The sequence below is a fragment of the Lineus longissimus genome, chromosome 10, assembly GCF_910592395.1.
Source record: "Lineus longissimus chromosome 10, tnLinLong1.2, whole genome shotgun sequence".
NCBI classification, from domain to species: Eukaryota; Metazoa; Nemertea; class Pilidiophora; order Heteronemertea; family Lineidae; genus Lineus; species Lineus longissimus.
Window position 1 is genome coordinate 17,265,579 of NC_088317.1, and position 16,866 is coordinate 17,282,444.

General features: G+C 43.3%; 1 protein-coding gene across 6 annotated transcripts in view; it reads left to right on the forward strand.

The window, feature by feature from the left end:
- Positions 1-16,866, forward strand: part of LOC135495124 (E3 ubiquitin-protein ligase TRIP12-like) — a 29,785-nt gene that overhangs the window by 10,672 nt on the left and 2,247 nt on the right. For 3 of the 6 annotated variants that reach the window (XM_064783554.1, XM_064783553.1, XM_064783555.1), the window contains exons 6-31: positions 3,385-3,462; positions 4,688-4,783; positions 5,473-5,558; positions 5,800-5,997; positions 6,164-6,256; positions 6,550-6,834; positions 7,280-7,391; positions 7,717-7,831; positions 8,325-8,481; positions 8,798-9,186; positions 9,433-9,771; positions 10,006-10,291; positions 10,594-10,693; positions 10,858-10,967; positions 11,163-11,351; positions 11,843-12,037; positions 12,315-12,509; positions 12,751-12,956; positions 13,153-13,262; positions 13,578-13,729; positions 14,114-14,256; positions 14,518-14,674; positions 15,015-15,383; positions 15,643-15,807; positions 15,941-16,105; positions 16,638-16,751. In XM_064783554.1, coding sequence (XP_064639624.1) covers positions 3,385-3,462; positions 4,688-4,783; positions 5,473-5,558; positions 5,800-5,997; positions 6,164-6,256; positions 6,550-6,834; positions 7,280-7,391; positions 7,717-7,831; positions 8,325-8,481; positions 8,798-9,186; positions 9,433-9,771; positions 10,006-10,291; positions 10,594-10,693; positions 10,858-10,967; positions 11,163-11,351; positions 11,843-12,037; positions 12,315-12,509; positions 12,751-12,956; positions 13,153-13,262; positions 13,578-13,729; positions 14,114-14,256; positions 14,518-14,674; positions 15,015-15,383; positions 15,643-15,807; positions 15,941-16,105; positions 16,638-16,751 — 4,604 coding nt within the window. Of the gene's footprint in view, positions 1-333; positions 1,648-3,384; positions 3,463-4,687; positions 4,784-5,472; positions 5,559-5,799; positions 5,998-6,163; positions 6,257-6,549; positions 6,835-7,279; positions 7,392-7,716; positions 7,832-8,324; positions 8,482-8,797; positions 9,187-9,432; positions 9,772-10,005; positions 10,292-10,593; positions 10,694-10,857; positions 10,968-11,162; positions 11,352-11,842; positions 12,038-12,314; positions 12,510-12,750; positions 12,957-13,152; positions 13,263-13,577; positions 13,730-14,113; positions 14,257-14,517; positions 14,675-15,014; positions 15,384-15,642; positions 15,808-15,940; positions 16,106-16,637; positions 16,752-16,866 lie in introns of those variants that run through there. The other 3 variants (XM_064783558.1, XM_064783557.1, XM_064783556.1) reach the window with 3 other exon arrangements.

A 16,866-nucleotide genomic window follows, 5' to 3' on the forward strand; every position in this document is an offset into this window, starting at 1 on the left:
CATGCTGGTGTGATTGTGTCGCAAGAGGCATCATCAGGTCTTTTCATTGTTCAGCTCATTGACCTCGCCATGGAATAGAATCGAGTGGTAAAATATGATTTTGAAATTTGAACGCTGAAAACACCATGAATCGTACCGGCTGTGCATTTCAGACGCATACAGGTTGGCTTTCCCTGGTTGTACCACTGTGGACAAGTCATGGCATATTAGTGGGGTTTAGTTTGGCTCAGTTAGCTTTTGTCCAGGAAGTTTTGTCACAGTTATAAATACATGTTTAAAAACGTGACCCATATAAAATGATAATCATGCACCGCAGGCCTACTTGCTCACCAGATTAAGCTTTGGCCTCGTAGACACAACATCGCAAAAGGGGACTCTCCATGCTGGGACTTTGTTGGTGTCAATACAGGACTCTGAATAAAGTGGATTGTGTTGGACTCTGTCAATTATTTTCGACTGGGTTATATATGTTTCGGCCTGTTCCCTTGTTGAACTGGGGTCTGGATTCTCATGAAACTAATCAGGCCAAGGAGATCACATTTTGAACTCTGGGACAAAGTGAGCATGGATATTCAACAGTGATCGCTCCAATAGAACTTTCCTGACGGGATACGATTTTGGCAACTTGTTCGACCTCCGGAATATTTGAGAAGGGACTAGTGTCTGTTTGTGTGAACTCTTCAGACTGTCTGGTTGAACGAGTCTCTGGAGAGATAGTCTTTTTGTTCAGAAAATAAAAAAAATAATCAATGCTCAGACAGACGTGTCTGTAAAATGATATTCAACATTTGATAGGCCTCTTTTGTTGTCCACCGCTATTGGCACATATTTACTGCTTAGTTTTTGACCTTCTGAGTTTTGAACTTCGTGTGAAATTTGGCCAAGATCAGCTGAGTATAATCTGAAGGAAAAAGTTTTGTCAACACAATACGAGTACGACATACACTCTTTGGATTAATATTTCTGCATTGTGGCATTTTGTGCAACAAACTGGTCGAATTGAAATCGAGGATTATATTATTGGCAGTGTTTGCTAGTTGTTAACAGGACGACTGATTGGTGATATCAATAGTGGTTTCAACGCTCTGGATGCATGTGTCGGCCTAAAGAAAGAGTGTTCAGCAGGACCCTTTGACACTGGATGCCTGTGTATAGGCCTAGATTGGTGATGTAGAGGCCTCTTTGTTTAGCAAATAGTATATGGAACTAATGGCTGTTTAGTGGTCTGTCAATGAGGATATCCTTGTTTTGGAGAAATGGCAATTCCTGGGATTTATAGAAAAACGGGATGTGTCTCTAAACAGATTTGATCACGTTCAGTTGAGTTTTGTTCTACATTGATTTCGTGTCTGACGTCTTATCAAAGTGACCTTAGGATGGGCTCCGCGCAAAGTTTACAATCTGTTGGAAGGAGGAAGGCCAAGTTTAAAATTGGGCGAAGAAAGTCCAGGCCATCCCGTCATTGTGGTGATGCGAGCGAAAACAGCTCATCGTTGTCGGATCTCGATGTGAATTCCAGTAGTTTGATGGACATAATGGAGAAAGTTCTCTCCTCAGTGGATATGGATTCGCCGAGCGGCAATTCTGACATTGGACGTACGGAACCTACGATTTCTATCGATAGGACTATTCCTGATGCCACACCAGGTAAATCACCTTTTGCCAGTACCAATGCCTACTGGAGGGTTGAAAATAGTCTTGGATGACTTCGTGTGATATGTTTTGAGGGATTAGATTTTATATAACTGTGGTTGGGGGTAGATTTCACCCACATTTATAGTGATGCTGTTAAGTTCAGTTGACAGTAGGCCTACTTGGTATTAGTGAGATTGAAAAGGCAGTGCTACATAACCCGAGCCTCGGGGGGGGGGAGGCTTTGTCAAACCTCATTCTGTCCCTGTCAACAACGAATCCTCTGCATCGCCTATGTTTGACTTGAAACCAAATTCCCCGTCACAAAGTCTTTCAGTATAAATACATTGTGTCCCAACTTCTAAATATCTGTTGACTAGGATATGGAAGACACAAGGCCGGCCATTAGTTTAGATTTCTGCAGTCTAGACTGGACTCCTGGGGCATGATATTTAATTTGCCAAGTATTTATTGACACAATAGATGCAATGGGAGACATTAATGCAAGGCAAACTTCTAATTTACAGAGACATAAAGAAATTTTGATTGCCTATCTCTATAGTATCAGATGGGACATAACTATACATTGTGTACCTTTTCCCATGGCAACCGATACAAGTATTGAATTGATTTGTCTATTTACGACTAAATCATAAATGGACTAGATTTATGAGGACACATCTTCCTCAATCAATAACTTGGTCTAATTGCTTATCAAGCATGTTACATAGGTTCTATCATAAGTTTTAACAGTCGTGATTGGAGGGTAGAACAAATTAGACTCTCGGTCAAGGGTCTGAAGTTTTGGTGGTAAACGAGATATTTCATGTATCAAGTCATCACCTATTGAAAATGAACAATTTCGCCAAAATTTAGCGTTGCGAAAATTCCACAGTTTATAGCAGCTGAATGTCCTGAAGCATCTGAAAAAAGAGGAATTCTCTATTAAGGACACTCAATTTAATCTGAAAAGTCCATCAAGTCAGTAGATGGTCATTTTTCTGTGATATTTTGCCACCTCTGCCTCTCTGCGATCAGGACACCCAAGGTTCAGCTCCAGACAACTTATGATTTGATCTTAATTTCAATGCTACTCAGAATTGTGAAGTCCTGTCCGAAATGTAGTCTCCTATCAAACTCCCTAGGAAAAATTTCCGATATTTCATAATCGCCAGCAATAACTTGGCAACTCGTTTACAAATTACTTCCTTTACTCATTGCCAGTACAAACATGCAGAGGAGTACATGTATTAGTCATGTCAATTGTATGATGCTGTACATCCGTGAACATAATGAGTGCAATTACATTAGACAAAGAGCAGGCATCTCAGTCAGATCAGTGAAAACATATAACATGTTTAAAATAGGAAATTTTTATGCAGTGTCTTTTTCAGATGGCCATTGATAGGTGGTGGTCAATATCAACAATGAACAACCGTCTCCGGCAATCATTTGTCAAGCCAGGCACAGCCACTCCAATACCTTCATTCAGACTCAATGTCAGAGTACCTGCTCTAGTCTAACAGCTCCTTTTTCTTATAACCCTAAGATCTTGGAATCCACTCCAACAGGGCGTGGTGTCCTCTCCCATCCGAGTCTTCTACAAAAGTGAACTGGAAAGATCGCAACACCCCAGGCAAGATCTCTGGCAGCTTTAGCTCAAAGGACCCATTTCAGGGCACAGGTCGATGTTGAAGATGCCAACAAGTTGTTGACTGATTGATAATCGTGGTATTCTTGTCATCTTTTTAGGTTCGAGCGTGCAGGGTGCGTCTGCAATGGCCACCTCCGAGGGTGATGAGGGCGAGTCTGATGTTGGAAGATTACAAGGTTAGTATTATGCAACGACCAATGTGTGTCTCGCACATCCCCATCTCAAGGAAATGACACACCCAGACTTCAAATCTATGGTAAAATGTCTTCATCCGATCACTGCTGTCAGAAACAGGACCATCGGCATCAAATTATCCCTTGTCTATATGTATGGCCCCATTTTGATGTGTGTTCATCGCTGGCTAGCTGTCAAGTTCAGCCTTTTGTAAAAAATTATGCCTTGCCTTTAAAAAATTGTGGCATCATGTCCGTGTTCAATATTTTGGCCAGTCATTTGATATTTCATCAGTCACTGCCCAATGGCCTCAAGGTCCAAAGTCCAAACCCATAAAAACGGTTGAAAGTCTGAAACTGCTCTTGAGCAGTGTCAGCATGTTGACTTCCAGCCAGTGTTGATATACTCATTGACACACTTTATTAAGCGACATTCTCCCCAAATGCCAATGTTCCTTGATTTTGTCGGCTGTGAAAAGGGCCTGCAGTTAATGTTTCCTTCATCAAAAGGCCCCTGTGACCCCTGTTGTAACAGAAAGATATAACAAGTCATCTTTATCATTGTGACTGGCGGTAGTCTAAAATCGAAATACTCTGCAGCAAAAGGGTTAAATATCTTGTTCATGTTTATTCAATTTTGACAATTACGTTGCGACCAGGAAGTTGTGACTTAAGTGGTGGTGTGATGCATGAAAATACAGTGCTTTCCACCTATTTGAAATGAAGAATATGATGGCTCCGGGCATGTGAAGTACGAAAATGTCATGTGCACCTTCTGGGCTTGTTTTGACCATGCTGTCGTTCCTGTATTTCTCCAAAATATTGACGAACTCTTGTGGCCAGCGCTGACCCCCATTTTATCCATTTTATGTACCAATGAGTTCCATCACAAGAAAGATGTTGTTATATACTTCAAATCACAATTGACATCCCGTCAATCGCGTCATTGACAGGCTACCCAGCGCGTCGGTCGCACGAAAGTTGAACGTAATATATGCAAAACATGGAGAGATAAGCGCGTCATTGACTCGCGTACGTTGCACGTCACTGACGCGAAGCAGGATGGATGTCAGTTGTGACTTATACTGTATGTTCTCCAACCCTCACCTCTGCAACTATCTTCAACCCACCATTCTCTCCCCATGCGTTGTGACTTCTTACCATACCTGTCATAGATGTAGTCATTATCCCGTTCGTTTGAAACCTTGACTGATCTTTCTGCTTGTAGCACTACTGGAAGCACGCGGCCTCCCCTCGCACCTCTTTGGGGCCTTGGGACCTCGGATGCATCAGCTCTTGCATAGATCCATGAGCGGAGGTACAAGTAAGTCCAATCTTTAGTATAAAGGGACTGGCTGAGGGTTTGACTGAATCCCTCCGCATGATAAGTGATAGGGCTGCTTCCACAACACTCATCACTAATCTTTAAAAAAGGAATACACTGTTTGTTTACTTGGTGGTCGTTTCCATAAATTCGGTGCTCCCCTAATCTACACTTATCATTCCTCGTATTAGAGTAGAATTAGTCTTAAAATAGAAGGCATTTGCATATAAGCCACATACTTTGTCATTCTTCTGTCGATTAAGCCAACCATGATTAGACATCTTGTAATAGATGCATTGGGTATCAAGGGGATTGGGACCTCGTAACCAAGGTTACCAGGACACGTGTTCTGGTTATTAACCCCATCTTCCTTTCTCTAATCCCATCTCTTCTAAGTGGTTGCTGGTTTCAATCTGTCTTGACGGCGACTTAGACATGTGGTATCAAAAAACATAACGAGTTTACTGTGAAACCGAAAAAAAGCTGCATGCCTTTTATTTTTGTGCAAATATATTGCCCCGAAAGAGAACTTCTCACTGATTTTAATTTTACGGGGTTTTCAAAACGTGTTAATCTGCAAACGTTTCAATTTCACAAAATTATGAAATAAAATGTCGACAAATATTTCCGTGCTGTCCGTGGAAGAGAAAGGTCTCCGTTTGATTTATTGTCTTTGTTCTTGTTTTCAGTGAGTAAAGCGCAGCAGCTGCTGCAAGGACTCCAGGCGAGTGGTGATGAGGGCTCACAGCTCACTGCGGTCATTGAGATGTGCCAGGTGTGTATGTCAATGCATTCTTCACCACAATGCCCACCCAGACTGGTGGAAACCAAAAGTTGGAAGAAATTTGCTATCCGACACAAAAGTATCCCGAAAATTGTCTTTTTTTCGGAAATTGTCCAAAATTGCAAAATAAAACTAAAGTGGCTCGAAAACTTTGCTGTTTGCTGTACTGAACTTGAACTTGCTGAAATTCTGATAAATAGAACTGAATGACTGAGGATTTCTACTGTTTCAGCTCCTTGTGATGGGTAACGAAGACACCCTAGCCGGCTTCCCGGTCAAACAGGTCGTTCCCGCCCTCATCACGTTGCTACAGATGGAGCACAACTTTGACATGATGAACCATGCCTGCAGGGCTCTGACCTATATGATGGAGGCACTGCCGCGGTCTTCAGCTGTCGTGGTCGATGCTGTGCCAGTATTTCTTGAAAAAGTAAGCCAAGGCCATGTTTCCCCCTCGGTTTGGGGCGGAGGGGGGGGGTAATCATATTGTTGACATGAGGAACTTACTCAGCAGGGCTCTGTCTTAAAAGTCTGATATCCAGAGGATGAGAAACTTTTAAACCAATTCTTTCATGCTGTTATTCTTCCATTTTTAGCTGCAAGTTATCCAGTGTATGGATGTGGCCGAGCAGGCATTGACGGCCCTCGAAATGCTCTCAAGACGTCACAGCAAGAACATTCTACAAGCAGTAAGTCACGGAATTCATTTCAGAAAACTTATCACGAAATCGCATCGGGTTTTATAGACGGACATGATTGACTTGATATGGATTCATTCCTCAATGTTGTGGGAGCTGGTCGGCTCTAAACGTGGACTTGGAATGGATTCTCACCACAACCCAGCTGTCAGTTCGCTAGGAGCATTTTTCATGATTTTTCAAGGGCGACCACTCTCAACTTTGACCACTTCACCAATATGCTCTGTGTCCGTTGTATTTGCAACTTCTCATCGTCATTAATACATCTGTTTCATCTCTTTCAGGGAGGAATAGCAGCCTGCCTCATGTACCTCGACTTCTTCTCCATCGCTGCCCAGCGCTGCGCCCTTGCAGTCTCGGCAAATTGCTGCCAGAACATGAACGCTGACGAATTCCACTACGTGCGAGACTCGTTGCAGCTACTCAGTACGCGACTCACGCACCAGGATAAGAAATCGGTCGAGAGCACAAGTTTATGTTTCACGCGTCTTGTTGATAACTTTCATACGGATGATCGAGTGTTGAAGGAGATAGCTGCACATGGATTGTTGGCCAATATTCAACAGCTGGTAGGTTGATGCTGATGTGATTGTGGGGAGAGGCTCTATTTGCCTGGGTGAGGACTACAACAAAAATACTCTCATGGCAATTGATGTGAAGTTGTTGTTTGTACCCCTACTGTTTGGTTGTGTGATTGTCTCTGACAAACCAACTTTGATTGATTTGGGGGTCATGTTGATTTCATCCTGATTTTGTGGATATCGAAAGGTTATCACAGGCAACAGTGGCTTTGATTGGTAGTTCTTGGCAAGTATCTTCTTCAAGAGGGGAGTGAGTCTTTGCGTTGAAATCCTAACTTAGAAAAAGTTGGTAAAGTGCTGAAGTTCATCTCGACAGTTTGCTATGAAGATGAATATGGCATGGACGTCTCTGTCTCAATTTGTGCTGTTCTTTCAGTTTGAGAGCACTGACGTATGATATGATTATTCTGATGATGTTGTTTCTGTGTTCCAGTTGGTTGTGTCGCCCCCTGTGATCAGCACCGGCACGTTTGTGATGGTGATCCGCATGCTGGCTGTCATGTGTGCCAGCTGTCCTGATCTGGCTGTGGTACTGCTGAAGCAGAGTAAGTAACAAGCAGTGATTGAGTCGATGAATGACTAGCTTGTATAAGCAAGCACACCAGTCCTTAGCATGGCACATTCTGCTCCAAATCACTGGTTGAGAAGTCACAACTGTTTCGAAATTACAACGGTTTTATAAAATCACGTCTAGTGTATGCCGGTTTTATAGAAAATCTTTGAAGCCCCTGAAGTTTTCAATCTTTTTTGTGGGGCTTCCTTCGAAAACTTGTCATTGTTCCACTGTCAGCTCATAAGTTAATGGCAGACGCAAATCAATGCAACTTGGACTTTACGACTCTCTCATGTTGAGATTTCTCTATATTTCAGATATTGCTGATACATTGTGTTATTTACTGGTCGGGCCGTCCGACCAGGCAAGTCAAACCGTGGAGCTTGTGTCAAGAAGTCCCCAGGAGCTCTATGAAATAGTGTCACTTATAGGGTAAGTGTTGCTTGCTGTCCTAATTGGGCTACGTGTTGCTTTATGATCGAGGGGGTGCTTCAGTCTTCTGGCTGCGGTCTCGGAGTCATAATCTAAACATTACTGAGTGTGTTACCCGACTTGGAGATCAAATCATTGCTTGTGACCTTGGGCAAGGCACTTGACTTCGATTGCCACAAACAGCCCAAATTTCATGAACCTTGGGGATATTCCAGGGCAGGGAAAGGACCCTGGCCTTGGCATCAGGGTGAGAAGCATGAGGTGCGTTTGATGGGCTCCCCTTCTTGGCTCAGGGCTCAGGGCAGTCAGAAACTGCAATTGGCACCATACCGTTCTCAGCATACAACACACAACATTCTCACGAGTATGAAAGGCAGACAAGCAGAAATTATTTGGTTGAAAAAAACAAAGTACCTTCTCAAAACCAGCACTACCAAAATCAAGTTGGCACCAATCTGACTATTGTCAAAGTCTTGTTCTTGTTTTCTTACAGAGAATTAATGCCCAAACTGCCAGCAGACGGTCTGTTCTCGATCGACACGGCCCTGAGGAAGGGCAACTCATTAAATACTGATACTGTGATCTGGCAATGGAGAGATGATCGGGGGCTCTGGCATCCGTACACGATGATCGATAGTCGAATCATTGAGGTAAGTCTATGTGTGAACTTTCTAGGACTGTTTGTCTGAACGAGGCATGAGGGTCAGGTGAAAAGTCTTTGGGACTTGGTCCGACTCCAAAGTGCTTCAGTCCAACCATTGACAGGATGGAAGACTTGGTACTTTTCTCCCCTATTGAAGAAATTGGATGCAGAAATTGGTCCATTGTCTGTAACAGTGTGCATGTAACCAGTGTGCCTGTAACCAGTGTGCCTGTAACCAGTGTGCCTGTAACCAGTGTGCCTGTAACCAGTGTGCCTGTAACCAGTGTGCTCATTGCCTGACTGTTTCACACGATTTCTTCCAGGCTGCCAACCAATCTGGAGAAGACGAAGTCTGCCTGAGCACAATGGGACGTACGTACACGATCGACTTCAACTCTATGCAACAAATAAACGAGGACACGGGAAAGGCGAGGCCGGTTCAACGCAAACCGAATCAAAACGCTCACAACACCTCGACAGCCACGTCGGCGCCAAGTTTAGTCCGAAGCGACTCCCGCGCCGACGTATTAGCAGAGAATCAAGACTTGGCGTCGTCGTTTATAAAGACATTGTTCGGGGTGCTTTACGAGGTATACAGCTCATCTGCGGGGCCAGCTGTACGTCATAAATGTCTGCAGGCAATCCTGAGGACGATTTACTACTCGTCGGCAGATTTGTTGAAGGATGTTCTCAAGAATCATGCAGTGTCTAGGTAGGTTCTGATAAAATATGAAGTTTGTTATTTAGAGTACTCTTTGAAGATGGTCAAACCAGCTTGTACTTATGGAGTGAAGTGCCACACGGAAATCAGAAATGGTGGGTGGAGTTACTTCTTGTTTGCTTGTAAATGTTTTAGGAAAGAGTGAATTCACATTTTGAGAAGGTCAAGCTTCCGAATGATAAGCATGCTCGCCAATTGTTGAGAAATATATTGCTATGTTTCCATTTTCCTCTACAGCCATATAGCTTCCATGATGGCCTCACAGGACCTGAAGGTAGTCGTTGGTGCCATCCAAATGGCCTTCATACTCATGGAGAAACTACCCGAAATCTTCAGCGTGTATTTCCGCCGAGAAGGCGTGATGCATCAGATCCAACGCCTCTCCGACCCCGAGACGACGTTCATCTCGCCAAATAAAGACGTACAAAGCTCCTCGAGTAGTAAGGAGTCCCTGTCGTCTAATAATAGTAGTCCCGAGAAGAAGGAACCGATGGAGCTGTCACCGCCTTCTAGTGCCTGTGCCCTGACTGTGCCTCATGCGCTGGAGACGGACCGGGCTGGTAGCCCCGCTCAAATGTGAGTAGTGAGGAAATGTTAGTCAGTGACCTGGTGTTTGGGGTGCCAGGCTTTGTTGTAATCTTGTGGTCTGAGGTGCAAGTCACGAGATCATTGCCACTGAAATATCTGGGTGCCAAAGCATGAAACTTCCTTCTCTCCAACCTGGAGTAAATTGGCCCTGGCGTTATTTGTCAATGCGCCGTTAAACCCTTGAAGAGCTATTGTAAAAATAACTGCCATTTTGTATTTCAGGAGATTAAGCGATGTCCTGAAACGGAAGAAACCTCCAAAGCGAGGTTCAAGAAAAGGTGCTCGAGAGGAGAGTTTCCTGGACCTGCAACCTCCCAAAACTGGTGCTACCGGGGCATGCACAGTCACAGGTGCCCGCGTCTCAATGGCAAGTAAAGGCAAGGGCCCTGCCCGAGACGCGAAACAAGCTGGTGCTACTCCCAAGACGTCATTCCTGGCAAGTCTGAACCCGTCAAGGTGGGGACGGCCTAGTCCTAGCAGCGTGACGGAGCGTATTCAACTTCCCAAGGTATTTTGGCATGGAAAATCCAATCCTAAGTTCTTAGAAAATTTTCTGGAAATTACTCAAATGTGTTCTTTTGTGCACAGGTGGGATTCCATTTCAGGTTTGAAAGACTGTGGAGAGTAGTATACAGTAACCTACTGAAATAGCTGACAGTGGAAATTGAACCATGTCGTGTGATTCGTTTGTTCTGTGAAATGAAATTCGTGTTCACTGTTGTGCGTTGAGTGGTGGCATGTGTTTCGCTGGTTTCATCAGGCAGTCCCCGATATGCTACTCTATTTCTCCCCCCAATTGCTATACTTCAGTTCAGAATGATGGTTTTCCAGGAGCCATTAATCAACAAGACGCCAACGTCGACTATTTCTGGTAACAAGGAAAAGATCAAGGCTTGGATCAAGGAAAATGGTAAGTTGGAAGAACTGTTGATCAGGTAAAGTGGAAAAAGGTAACGGCAGAAACCAAATTGCAAGCAAAAACATGGATATTTTTACTGAAATGTTCTCTCTCTGACATCACTTTATCAGTTTTCTTCTACAGGCGTGGAATAATTCCCGACTTGTTGCTTTCAGCGGTGAAATTCTCTGAACAGTTCTTCAATACAGATAATCACGGTGGTAGCCATCCTGCTCTTAGTGTGTTGAACCGATTATGTGAGGCAACCGAAAAATTAGCTAACGAGGTAAGATGAATCCTTTTTGTGCACTCCGTATACCGACTAAAAGGGCCACACTGACATCAGCTGTGCAGAGAAGTGCTAGAGAGTCCTGATTATGATGTTTCGAGGCAATCACGGAATTCAGTATTTGTGCTATTAAAGACAAGAACATCAATAACCAAGAATCATTGTTCAAAAATTTGTTTCTTCTTTTTTTAGGACGACGAAGCTGGTGTTGAGCATCTCCAGGAAATTGCCGACATCATGTCAGACAGTGACGTGTCTCCGTTTGAAATCATTCACAGCGGCCTCGTGGGAAAACTCCTCAAGTATTTGACGTCACATTCTGACCTCATCATCCGCGATGACCGCATCCGACGCTTTTTACATGTCTTCCTAAATTGTCCAGTAAGTAAATATTCAGTTCCAAATTGGTCTTGTCGAAGAAGTATTCATGTATAACCTCAAATACAGATGTACCGTTTCCTTTACCGATTTTGAAACACTTGTTCTTACGTCAGATGAGTAGTGGCTCTGGCATCCAAAAGAGTTCTGGACCTGAACTGGCGATCGTTACCATCTTCCTTTGAGTTAATACTCGCTTGCTCTCTCCCTGTGGAAGTACCTTGCATCATCACCACGGTTGACCTCCTTCTCTGGTGATGTCCATGTACCAACTTTGTGTGACAACTCTTATAGTGACTGCAGTGAAACACACAAAAACCAGGAATTGGTATTCAGCACCATGACTCTCCACAGACCATGTTGCTCGATGATGATGATGATGATGATGATGATGATGATGATGATGATGATGATGATGATGATGATGATGATGACCAGTCAAACTTGCACACAGAAAACATGTTTCTCTAATTTCTGCTCCTGTAATATTGCAGGCCCCTGAAGCGAACGTTTTGTACGAGATGGATATGTCCACTGTGCCATCTCTCCACCCCCTCACCACCAAACTCATAGGATGTTTACATCAACTTGAACAGTTCCAAGTCAAAGTCCATGACCTCCCTGGTGGAGGGGCCTCGTCAGGCCGCGGCTCTAATGCTCTCAAGTTCTTCAACACACATCAGCTGAAGGTAAGTTGGTGTTGAAATCTGAGATGTTCCAGAGTGGGCAGTTCTAGGCCTAGTTTTGACTTCAGAAATCTCTGGGATGTCCCAGAGTGGGCAGTCCTGGAGAACATTCTCTGGTATTTGGGGTAGTACGTTGCACTGATGCCTTGCAGACCCAGCCATGTTCATCCTCTTGAAGTGTGCAGTGGCATGCTTGAGGCGAAAGATGTTGGTAGCCTCTCTTCTGTAAATGTCTGGGAGTACATTATCAGTTGACAGATTTATGCTATTCACCTTCCAGTGTAATCTCCAACGCCATCCTGAATGTTCGAATCTGCGTCAGTGGCGCGGTGGCCCCGTGAAGATCGACCCGCTGGCGTTGACGCAGGCTATCGAACGATACCTTGTCATGCGGGGTTATGGTAGGGTACGACCGGATCTAGATGAGGATGGGAGCGACGACGATAACTCAGATGATGACATTGATGATACCATGGTAAGCAAGTGGATTTAATCCTTGACTCTACATGGAGAAAATACTTTGTAAATTGTGTTGCTAGAGATTACCATAGATCGCTGGAAATGACCATAGATCGCTGGCAACATGGGCAGTACGAGAACTTGATGGTGTTCAACCGCAGTCACTCGCTAACCCCCTGCAGCTTGACATTTCTATTATCAGCACTTCCACAAGGTAAGCAGTGGCATATATGTACCACTTCTGTCTTGTTTTCCAGGCGGCTGTGTTCATTTCCCAAGGTACAGCCCGTCACAAGCTCCAGTTCATGATCGGAGATCATATCTTGCCGTACAATATGACAGTATATCAAGCCATTAAACAGTATAGTCCACTCTCCGAGGGCAGGGATGGCAATGAGACGGACACAGATACAGAGAATCCTTTAGGTCACGCCAGCATTTGGGTACAGACGCACACGATATGGTGAGTGTTTAGTTTCTGAAGCCTGTCTCTGCAGGCTGATTGTCCAAGAGTGAGGAGGTCATGAAGTGGGCTCACATAGCCCTCTCCCTCTAGCCAGGCAGTGTCTCGATGATTTGGAAACAATGGGAACGATTTACACCATTTGTAGGATTAGTCTTTCTACAATTTGTGATGTTTTGATCCTGTTTTGATTCAGGTACCGCCCAGCACCAGAAGAGGAAGAATCTGCCTCCACCTCATCGAGTCCCAAGAAGAAAACTTCAGGAAGAGCTGGGAAAGTTGCGGGGAAAGGAAAGTCTTGGACAGGTTAGCATGCAAAATTAACGACTAAAGTTTGACTTCTATATGAACAACACACTTGATAAATTTGCAGAGATTAAATACCACAATTCACTGAATATTATAGGTGTCTAATTGTTGAGGATGCAAGTAATAATAACAACTACTACTAACGTTTTTCATAGATATAAAGTTCACTTATAGGGCTAGGTTTACCAGTAGTCAGTTGCTAGGTTGTGCCTATTTGGAGAGTCCTTTCAATAACTTGATTTGAAATTTTCAAATTTTCAAATCGGAATAGCATGGTTGATGAAAGTAAACAACATTTGATTTACTTTTCAGAAGGATTATGCCCGACTGTGATGCCTGCCCTTGAACCTTTTCTGGTGTCTACACTGCCACCTACAGTCTCCGTACAAGACTCCTCTGTGGATGTATTAGCTCTGCTACGAGTCCTTAATGCCATAAACAGATACTGGGATACGATTGTAGAGGTGAGAAACTGCCTACGGGGATGAGAATCTTTCTTATACATGTATATCTGGTTTTTGCGAATAATCTAGATTCACCTTTTTTTTTTTTTTAAATTGTATTGGCCAAAACAAAAATTATGAAAATTTGAATAGAGATATTTAGAATTTTCAGGAAAACCAAATTTAAAAAGTAAAATTTTACAATTTTTCAAAAATTCAATAATTTTCAAATATTTCAAAAGATTTCAAATTAAAGATTTTCAAAAAATTCAAAAATTTAAAGATTTTAGAAATTTTTTAATTTGGCAAGTTACAGTAGTAGGGCCTATCGGACCTGACTGGACAACAAGAAGTTTCTGTTTGAAATCACAGTTTATTTCACGATAGTGTCATTGTCACTTTCAGACCTCCACCCACCACCCAGTGATATCTAGTACAGAATTCATCAGTAGTAAACTTACAGCAAAGGCCAACAGGCAGCTGCAGGACCCGCTCGTGATAATGACCGGTAACTTGCCCGGGTGGCTCTCAGAAATTGCCTCAGCATGGTAAGTGACCTAAACAAACAGTAGAACCTCTCTAATGACACCCTTATGACTGACCAATGCTGTCCTTAATTGAGAGGTGGCCTGATTACAGAGGTCAAATGAAATGGACCAGTTTGGGACCAACTGCAGAACATGACAGTGATCATAAATTGAACACAACAGGCCTCTTTCAAAGTCATTTATTTTGGCCATGACCATGTATAAATCAAAATCTAGGCCTGATTTCCTCCAATCGTACAAAATATTCTTCCATGTTTTTAGCCCGTTCTTGTTCCCCTGTGACACACGGCAGATGCTCTTCTACGCCACGTGCTTCGATCGTGATAGAGCCATGCAAAGATTACAAGATGCCAGCGGTCAGGACGCTACAACAGTCGACTCGAATGAACGTGTTACACCTCGGCTCGATAGGAGAAAGGTAAATTTTAAAAACAAAACATGAGTTTTGTTGGGTGGAGGTTCTACTGCCACAGGATTTGTTTCTTGGGTTGAAATGCGTAGGGAACTTTTGTGCAGTTTAGACAAGTTTGGCCTATTTTGGCAATGGTGAATGTATCAGAAATATTCATGTCATTTGAAGTGTGATTGGTTGATGCAAGTAGTAACAGACTGAAGTAGAACTCGAATGCAAAGTCAAGATGAACCGAATCTACTTAATATTTTCAAAGTCCTGCTTTGGGGATGACTACATCTCTGTTGTCTGTCTTGTGCATTCCGAAATACTTTGTTTTGACGATTGATATCGTTGTGTCTTCCAGAGAGTGGTATCCAGAGTAGATTTGCTAAAACAAGCTGAGAAAGTAATGGAGGACTTGGGAAACTCACGAGCATTACTCGAAATACAGTATGAAAATGAGGTCGGCACTGGACTTGGCCCAACTCTCGAATTCTACGCCCTTGTGTCACGAGAATTACAACGATCTGACTTGGACATCTGGCGTGGGCAGGCGATCAAGTTCCCCGACGCCCACGGCCCAGAGGAGGATGTCCTCTACATGCATTCCTCATCCGGACTCTTCCCCGCTCCCCTGCCCAGGAATGCTAAAGCAGCCTTGGTCACAAAAGTGAAGAATAAGTTTAAATTCCTTGGCAAGTTTATGGCGAAGGCGCTGATGGATTCAAGAATGGTACGTCGCAAGTTTTACCTATTAAGTTATGATTTATAATGTCTAAACTTACAAGAAATTTCGTTGAAATCGTTGACTTTTATTGAATCTTAATAAAAGTCCGCAAAAGAAGTGTCAGGAGCCCTACACACCTGTAGAAGCGGACTTGAGTACACTTAGTTTGACTGACAGTGTCAGTGTGGTAATCGGGAGGGCATCATTGTATTTTGACCACATTTCTGTTTACCAAAAATACTCGACTGCTTTCTCTTTGTTCCAGGTCGATATTCCCCTTAGTTTAGTATTTATGAAATGGGTGCTCGGACAGGAGAACTCTTTGAACGCTAGCCATTTAGAATACGTTGACGCGGATCTCTCACGGTCTTATAGACAGCTGGAAGATGTGGTCAGGAAAAAGAAGCGGATATTGGCCGATAAATCTCATGTAAGTTGTTTTGAAAGTTGCTTGCAACAGGACTTTTGATTGATGAAAGTTTAAGTTTGATTTCGTATGTGTCACTTTTCAATGTGCAGGACCTTGATCAAAGCACTTTGTCATGAAATCAATATCTTTTCAGACACCTGAAAGCCGTCAACTGGCCCTGGACAACCTGACTATGGACGGCTGTTCGATTGAAGATCTGGAGTTGGACTTTGTTCTCCCTGGCTACCCCAATATTGAGCTGAAGAAGGGAGGCAAAGATATGCCTGTGATGTTAGACAATCTAGAGGAATACCTCAAGGTTGGTCTCAGTGAAGATTTCTCTTTCTGTGTCTTAGTGGCACCGGCAACAGAATTGGGGAGAGCCCAGATTTGTGTCTCGAGATGACATGGTCTGAGCTCTGAGGTTGTAGTATTCCTGGCTCTCCGAAGTCCATTGATTGACACTTGAAACTCAGATTCTCTCTCTCTCTCTCTCTGGTGCCTATAGTGCTATGGAGGCCAAATATCTAACACTCGGGTACATGAAGTTCATAACCCTAAAATGATATAATCGGCCATCACTGGAGTCATCAGGCCCAAACACTACTGCCTGAGAACAAATATAGAAAGGAAAAAGGCTGCAGAATCAGGTCACTTCGACCAGCAAAGCAGATTCATCAATTCCTAGTCATGATCTTAGTTTGCCTCAAGCATTCCCCAAATCTTGAAAGAAGGTTTTACTTTCTTTTAAGATCGAGCTCTCGGGTTTGAACTTGTGGATGGGGACCTCTTGGGGTTAAATCTACTGTTGGTGAAAACTTTTTTAAAAACTTTGATTTCCACTATTTCAGCTTGTTGCTCATTGGAGCCTGGTAGAGGGGGTGTGTCGGCAATTTGAAGCGTTTTTGGAAGGATTCGAATCTGTGTTCCCGGTATCTCATCTTCAATGCTTTTATCCGGAGGAGGTAAGAATTTCTCTTGCAAACTTTTTGAGGATTGAGAGACTTAATGCCACTGTTTGATAAGGTGTCACCACTGTGAAAATCCAATGAGTTCAGTTGATTAAATAGTAGTGAGAGT